This window comes from Cupressus sempervirens, chromosome 8, assembly GCF_028749045.1.
Source record: "Cupressus sempervirens isolate cs-2001-9-10 chromosome 8, ASM2874904v1, whole genome shotgun sequence".
NCBI lineage: Eukaryota > Viridiplantae > Streptophyta > Pinopsida > Cupressales > Cupressaceae > Cupressus > Cupressus sempervirens.
Window position 1 is genome coordinate 759,882,402 of NC_143125.1, and position 8,627 is coordinate 759,891,028.

Here is an 8,627-nt window from a genome sequence, read left to right on the forward strand (position 1 = left end):
ATAAATCATCCTTTACTTTTAAATCCTCCTCATAAAGTAGCTTCTTGAACAAGCTGGAGAGCTTTATTAATTAAAGTGACTTTAAATTGTCATTTTGTAAAGTCGCTTTCTGAAAATGACTTAAATACACTTTAACCCCCTTCATGTCATCATTTCATAAAGTCATTTAATATTCTTAATGTTATTAAAGTTAATTTTTTTTTTTTAGCTTTAATAATTTAACTAAAATCATTAAACCCTTGATAATTTCCAATACCAACTCATGAAAATAGTTCATCCCTTTCCAAATATAGATATGATGTCAAATGCTGATCATGATGTCAAATGCTGATCACCTAAATGACATGCTACAAAAGTAAATATGCACAAAACAACCGACTAACTTACTAAAAATAGAAAGTGTGAATCAGAGTGTCCTGAATGATTTCCAGAAAGCACACCACAAATAAAATAGGACACTTAGCTGAATAATACTGAAATAAGTAACAAAATTTGGCAACATTACAATCCTCCCTTCCCGGATATTGCTTGGCCCCAAGAAATCTACACTTGTACATTGAAACCCAATGTTTGGATACCTTATCCACCTCCAGAAACTACTTCACCCATCGGCTGCACTAATCTGATGCTAACATCACCACGTTCAGAGTTATGAAGAAACTCATCACGATCCATACAGAAAAATGGACCAATCAAGTGAGTTTCAAGAGCCCAAATCATCCCATGTGCATACATAGGGCAACTTGCCATGTGTGGCTATCAGAAATGAAAACATCAAGAACCTCAGTCCAGCTGAAGCCACAGGTTTCTCTAATGTTATTTGATGATGGGAGCTCATCATTATACCAAACTCTATTAAGAAATGGATGAAACAAGTCTCTCCAACTCCTTTGACAACTCGTTGAAACGTAACTACTCATGAAAATGATCCACTTAGATCCCACAAGAAAAAAGGCCATTCACCTTTCCCACTATCTATAATATCTTCTTGTTCTAAATTGATTACAAGTGGAACACCCAATTGCCACAACACAACCTCTCTAACTTTTATCCCAAAATGGTGACTATATTAGGGAAGAAAGTAGGAAGTCTTACAGGATTTGGTTCCTTTTCTACAAGAAAAAGCACCTCATACCAGTCATCCACTAGTCTCATGTGACATTCAGAGCACCAAGTCATTAGTAGGTGAGCTGAATAAAAGATAATCTGCATATCTCACAATTTGATCATGGTGTAATGCATGCCCACTAAGTGCAAATGAATCATACTTATCCTTCTCTACCCTCATGTCATCATCATGCACATCCTCAGTGATAATGGAACCATTGCTTCTCTCAGTTATTTCATTATTCCCAGCATCATATACTCCATTAACTTGTTCAATCTTTACAACCCTTAAAGTAATCTCATGTACCTCTCTTCTTACAAATGCTCTATATAGCTGCCTTCCAAATTTGATGGCACGATCTGAAAGTAATTGCATGTAATCTGATTTTATCTCTCCAAGTGCTGGTCTAAGTGTTTTAAAGATTGATGCTGAGACTCCATCTATAGGTTCGTTTTTGCCCTCAACAAAATGAACAATCTAGATGAAATATTCAATTGATTTATATGCAAAATCAAAACAAGCTAATTCTTGTGCAACTTCTTCTATTGAGAGCTCTTTCTCAAGAGCTGGTCCAAGAGGTGTAACCTGCTAGAAATCAAATGCATTTCTAGTAAATTTTTTCCTCATGGCTGCAGGTTATACATCCTTGTGAATCTTTCTCCTCCTCTTTCAAGAGTTCAAAACATGTTTCCCCATGATTACTGCCTATGAGATATGATGTTTCCTCCACAGCACTTGCAATCAACATCATGCTCCCCCTAAGGCAACATTCTCATGCTGCAATCAGAACCATCCCGAAGTTCATCATCTGTTCCTGTCACCTATCAGTCCTCCCTATATATTATATCTAAATGTTGTGTTTGAGTTGATGATGCCATAGAAGATGGATTTTCTGATTGAGCAAAGGAAGAATGTGAAAACAATCAAGTTTTGACCAAGCTCATCTACATTATTTTCTGCTGCACATAGTGCTACTAGGGTTGTCTCTTGAATGTCCCAAGTGTTCAAAAGCTCGGAGGTAAGGGTGTGTATTTTTTCCTTCTTTCTCAATACCTCTGAATAAATCCCTGCAAGATCTAGGAGATGATCTTGATCTGAAAGATGTAGATAATCTGATTTCATTGTTTCATCCCTTCCTTGATCACCTGCAAGCGTGAAAATTCCTCATTGATTTCCCTGTGTTCCTTCTATAGTTGTAACTTGTACCTCCCAAAGGTGCTTTTCAATCACCCCATACATGTCATCAAAACATGTTAAAGCTGCAACAATTTAATCTTTAGTAAGTTGGAATTGTTTCTCCAAATTATGCGAGCTCAGAAGTTTGTGAGAGAAATTAGATTCACATGGAGCAACTGATTGTTCTTCATTACACATATTGATCCTATTAAGACCGTCTTCCATGCTCATCTACATAAATGAAGTGGGAACAGCACTATGGTCAAAATTAGTAAGAAGGACCCACACCATATGTAGGGACCATTTTGCCCAGATCAAGATAAGCACCAACGCTCACATAAGATATGGAGTGATCATCATTGGTTGATTGGAAAAAATATTCATATGGGCTATCAATATGTCCACTGTATGCACTAGTGTGTTTAGCCTCATAAGATAGCTCTACCTCTAAGCTTCCTACCAATAGACTTTTGTAATCAATAATATCTTTTTTACAAACAAGTGTAGGCTTCAAGTCGCAAGTAGTCAGTTCCTCTTTCTTTTCCATCCTCTCTTCAAATAGTTCTTGTTTCTTTCCTTGTTCTTGCGTCTTTAGTTCTTCTTTACCATTTCTTTCTTTGCTATAGTTTGACTCTTTTTTCCTTCTTTGCTGTTGATATGAACTTGTTTATACCAAACAATAATCACCCTCATTAGGCATTTCCATAAATTGTGTGAAGGAAAAGTCACGTATGTCCATAGAAAGTGTGTGATACTTATGGTAGTTTCTCATAATTGCATCATTGGTTGCCTTGACATGAGGCCTCTTACTCGTACTTGTTAATGGACATGAAACCTTAGAGCACCTAATTTTCCTTGACTCTACATCTTCTAAACATTGAAATTGTTGATTGTTTAGTTGTGTCTCTCTTAAATTTGCAGAATTCTTTGTTATTGTCTCCTAGCTGGGCACCTTTCTCTTCAATGGTGAAGCAGGAAGGAAAGTAGGTAACAATCTACCATCCCTAATTCTAGCCATGGAACTAACTTGCCTTCCAACTAAAAACCAATTGCACACAGGCTGGTAGGCTTTAGGCTCTGATACCACTATAAGAATCCCTTTCTGTTCTTAACTTTTCAGTTTTGTCTCATAGGCATTTCGTCAAACAATTGGAGTGCAAGGTTTGATTTGAAATTTCTTAGTTTTTGAGCCAGTAAACACATTACAAAATACAAATCCTTTGGATAGAAATCTTGCCAAACTCTTGTATAGTAATAGAAATATGATAGTTTAGTTGTGTTATGAAAACATAAACCCAAACACTTAGCAGCCAAGCTAAACTTCACCAAGCTAACCATGCTTTAAACATCAACATTTTAACAAATATTGGTTTGACATACCATACTAAAAAAGTTCACAGATTGAATAGTGGTATTTCATTATTCATTTTGCATACAATCTAAAATCAGGTATTTAAATACTTCCTTAACATGACCAACTGCTATAGACTTTAGGGATAGATTGACAGAGATATAAACAAGTCTTCCTCTCTCATGTGTGTATTTCAAAATGTAAATAATGAGGTTTTTGCAAATTATATCAGAAATAACTTGGAGTAGGCGTCTTGCTGGGCTGCCAGAATAGGGCAATCAGTGGACGAAGATTACCATCTAGCTGGGCATTAACACTATAGCTTTTACCTCATTCCTTGTTTGAGCATCTATGCAATTTACAATTAGGTGATTCATTGTGTTTTATTCTATTCTTCAAATGGCCACTATCTCAGCTACATATGAATCCAATCTCATGCATCAAATCCAATGGTGGACTCTGATATAAATCCACTCCACTTAGAAGGTCTTGGTTTGCATCTAACATTCAACTTGATAAGGGTTTTCGTCTTCGGAAATCAATAACTGACTATCAAAAACAAGAAGAAATGGCTTCAATATAATGTTCTCCTAACATACTCTTGAAGGAAGACAAGGTTCGTTTATTAAGACTCCTCAAATTCCAAGTGAACCTCCACGCTTAATGTGGGATAAACCATCCTTTACTTTTAATTCCTCTTTATGAAGTGGCTTCTTGAATAAGCTGGAGAGATTTGTTAAATAAAGTGACTTTCTTTTGTCATTTTATGAAGTCACTTCATAAAGTCATTTAATATAATTAATATTATTAAAGTTAAACTTGTTTTAACTTTAATGATTTAACTAAAATCATTAAACCCTTGATAATTTCCAATTTTAACTTATGGAAATAATCCATCCACTTTCCAAATATAAATATGATTCCAACTACAAATAGTAAGTATGAGCAAAACATCCAAGTGACTTACTAAAAATGGTAAGCACGAATCAAAGTGTCCCGATTCCTGAATGATCTCTAGAAGACACCACAAATAAAATAGGACACTCAGCTGAATAATAGTGAAGTAGACACCAAAATTTGGGGACATTATACCCAAGTCCATCATGTCAAAACAGATGACTGCCAGCAAATGGAATGTGAGAAGTACAGCATGCACTGAAAGATGAATTGATTTGTTTATTTTATGTCAATGATTTCCTGAACTGATTCTTACTAGGAAATTTATATTAATTATAATTTTAGTAAATCTTAGTCAATTGAATTGGAAATGGGTTTTTTGCAAGGTCACCGGGAGACGGGGAGACTTTGAGGTCTCCGGTACTGGTACTGGTACCGGTACGGCAATTTTTCAAATAGGAGACGGGGGTACTTGGAGACGGCAATTTTTATTTATTTATTTAAAAAAAAAAAAAAATTTTAATATTTTAAACTTAAAGAGTCTAATACTAAAAGTAAATACAAAATTTCAAAATAGTAATACCGTAAGACTAAAAGACTAAAGTAAATAATAAATTAATAATACTAGTGTTGTCACATTAAAAATTAAAATAGATTCATAGAGTCAAACTGTCAAAGATTATAATAATAATAAGCGGTCAGATACAGAAGTATATTACTGAAATAGATTTTAAAACCTGACAAATTGGCATTGCTACAAAAAATTTGTGAAAATTATTGAATTATTCAACATTGATGCATGCATAGAGACACACTTAGGATTTCTATTTTCTAACTAAGAGTTAGGATTGCTTAGTTTAAAAGGGAGTAAATCATTTTGTAATAGTGTTTTTTTTCCAGTTACACAGATTCAACTAACAAAGATTCCTATATTGGTACTAGGATATTGCCAACAGCAGATAAACAGGTACGAATAACAAATACGACTTATACATCAAACTGAAACATGATATCCTCTTGAAAAAACAGAAATATGGGACCAAATACATTCATGTTAACATACATAAAACCTCTAGTCTATCACTGTTATCGCTGAGTCTTTATCAGCAAATAGATGCTTGGTTTTCATGAGGAGTAATACTATTATCAAGCATTTGCATATCAGATTTCTGTAACATACGTAATACTATCTTCTAATGCACTAACAACAGTTTTTGCACCCTAATTCCTCAGTCGCATAAATTTATGTGATTTGGGATCTTTACTGCAATCCTGTACAGCTTCCAATATGTTGTCTTAGACTTGTATCGTGTTCCTGTAGGTGACGTACATCACCAAGCAGTTGTTACGGAATTCATATAGTACCTTAGATTTTTGCATTAAAAACATTTAAATGAGGGCTAAAATATATAAGATTATTTAATATTATATTTTACATTTATATTTTATCAGGAGACTTCGAGGAGACTTCACTTTTTGGATTAGGAGACGGGGAGACTTCAGGAGACTTCGTCATGAAGTCTCCAACCTTTTTTGAGGTCTCTGGAGACGCGAAAAGTCTCCGAGACGCGTCTCGGTCTCCGAGACGCCACTTTTAGGGGGGAGACGGGTCTCCTGGTAACCATGGTTTTTTGTATATTACAAAAATATATATAAAATAAGGTATTCTGGGATCATTATTGGCAATGATTGCTGCAAAAAAAAGACATTGGAAATAAAGACAATCAATGGCAGTTAGTTTGCAAAGTTTAATGTTTTCCTACTTTTCCAAAACAGTTACTAAAATAAAGGCTGTGCACTCAATTAATAAGCTTAGTAGAAATCTAAATGCTAAAATAACATAAAATAAATAAATAATTTATCAATTATACAAATTCCTATTGTTTGTTGTATGTTATCATGCATGTGGAATTAAAACTGATTTTCCAAAAGACATTTTTTGAATAAGCATGTTTTATAAATCGTCGATCTTCCTTCCAATGATTGTTTCTTTTGCTTGGGAGCTTTTTGAAAGTGTCTTTGATCTGCTCCACCGAACACTCTTTTATTATGTGTTATTTGGATGTGGTAGATTGCAAATGTGTTGGGCCATATAAATCTTCATAAAACTCACTAATATACTAAAGCCACATTGACTCTATTGAAAATCTGAAATAAGCCTTTCAGAAGTTGGTTAATTGACTTCTGTTTTAAGTGTTTGCGCTTCAATGAGAGAATTCTTGCTCCAAGACTTATACACTATAGGCCTTGTGTCAACTAACTTTTTTTTGGTTTTTTTCGATTGTTACCATGTAATCATTGATTAAAATATTTATTTACTGTACTTATATTCTTTTTTAAAAATCTATTTATATGAATGATTGCAGTTCGTTTCTTTGGTGTTGAATGTGACAGCTGTTGTGTTTTTATTAGATATTCATCGTGACTTTCAAATTATTTAGTCTCACACTTCATTCTGCCTTACATGCCTTTCTTGAAGTAATTCCATTTGGCAATTGTCTCTTTTTCCTTTCCTAAGACATTTTTCTAAAAATACCTGAGTTCTGAGTAATTTTCAATGTACAATAGATAGATGAGAAGACAATTAAGGCACAGATATGGGATACAGCAGGTCAGGAAAGATATAGAGCAATCACAAGTGCTTATTATAGAGGCGCTTTGGGAGCCTTGCTGGTTTATGACATTACAAAGAAATCTAGTTTTGATAATGTGCAGCGGTGGCTACGTGAGCTGAGAGATCATGCTGATTCAAACATTGTTATCTTGATGGCGGGCAATAAATCTGACTTGAATCATCTACGAGATGTGTCAGCAGATGATGCACAGATATTTGCTGAAAAGGAGGGCCTCTCATTTATAGAAACCTCGGCACTGCAGTCTACAAATGTTGAGAAAGCCTTTCAATCAGTTCTTACAGAAATATACCATATACTTAGCAAGAAGTCACTTGCAGCAGCAGAGGGGTCCTCGAGTGGGCCTGGTCAAGGAACTGCAATTAAGGTTGAGGATACTGGAGTTGCTGAAGCAACTGTGAGAAAGAAAAGCTGTTGCTCTTAAGTGATGCTGCATGCATTATTTGTTTCCATCATTTCTTAACTTCTGACAGGTTATTTGAATTAGGTAGGCCTTTGTAATGTGGAGATGCAGATACATCTTAGGTTTTCATATGTTAAACTAATAATTATTAGACAAGGTGTTTTTGTCTATTGTGTCTTAGATTAGTGTTGTTCAAGCTCTGGGATGAGTGACCTCTTTGCAAGCATGCTAGAGGGACACCTTGTATGTTACTAAGTGTGTTCAACTAATTTTCATGAGTTTATAGCCAGCCTACAACTTTTTTATGTTAATTTGTTATGTGACATTGTGCTTTAAGGTCATCTATACATTTTGATAGCCCTTATTTTCACTGTGCAAAATTTTTTGAATTTTTTTTGTGAAAATACCTTGGAATGTGTTGTATTGTTAGGGTTTGTTCTATGTTGCTGTTAATTTTTTGGTGAAAACCCTAACCTAGTAATTTTTTCCCTAGCCCAGTTTGCAATTTTTGCCCTAAGGAGGATATTTTGATGTCCTTAGAATTATTTCTTTACCTTGTCATGGAGAAATTTCTTAAATCCATGATCAATTTTAACCTTTACCCTAGGTTTTGTGTTCAGGTGGGAGATCGTATGTCATTTTTATGTTTTCCATCTTTCATTATGATCTTACGATCGAAAGTTTAACATCTAGTCATAAGCCAAGGTTTTCCCTTTCTTGATGATATGAAGTAAAGGCTAGTGGAGGATCGTGAGATCGTAAGAACACGAGGTGCTGAGATTTTGAAGGATTACTATCTTACGAAAAATGGAAGATCGTGTAAGCGTAAGTGTTCCTAGAAAGACTTTCGAAGCTATGAAAGTGAAGGGATTGTAAGATCATAAGCAAAGAAATGTGTCGGAATGTGTTGTCTAAATGACAAGTTTTGGTTGGTTGAAGGTACTTACTATGATAATAGAGTTTCAGTTTTATAGGAATTGACAGATCTTGAAGATCTATGGTTGTCGCTTTCTCGCTTCATATAACTGTAGGAAGATTAGCCAAAGTGAGAAAGCGATG

General features: G+C 34.7%; 1 protein-coding gene across 1 annotated transcript in view; it reads left to right on the plus strand.

The window, feature by feature from the left end:
- Positions 1-7,879, plus strand: part of LOC149544644 (ras-related protein Rab2BV-like) — a 59,021-nt gene extending 51,142 nt beyond the window's left edge. The window contains exon 2 of the mRNA XM_089795231.1: positions 7,101-7,879. Within this exon, the coding sequence (XP_089651357.1) occupies positions 7,101-7,589 (489 nt within the window). The 3' untranslated portion in view covers positions 7,590-7,879. The remainder of the gene's footprint in view (positions 1-7,100) is intronic.
- The last annotated feature ends 748 nt before the right edge of the window (positions 7,880-8,627 follow it).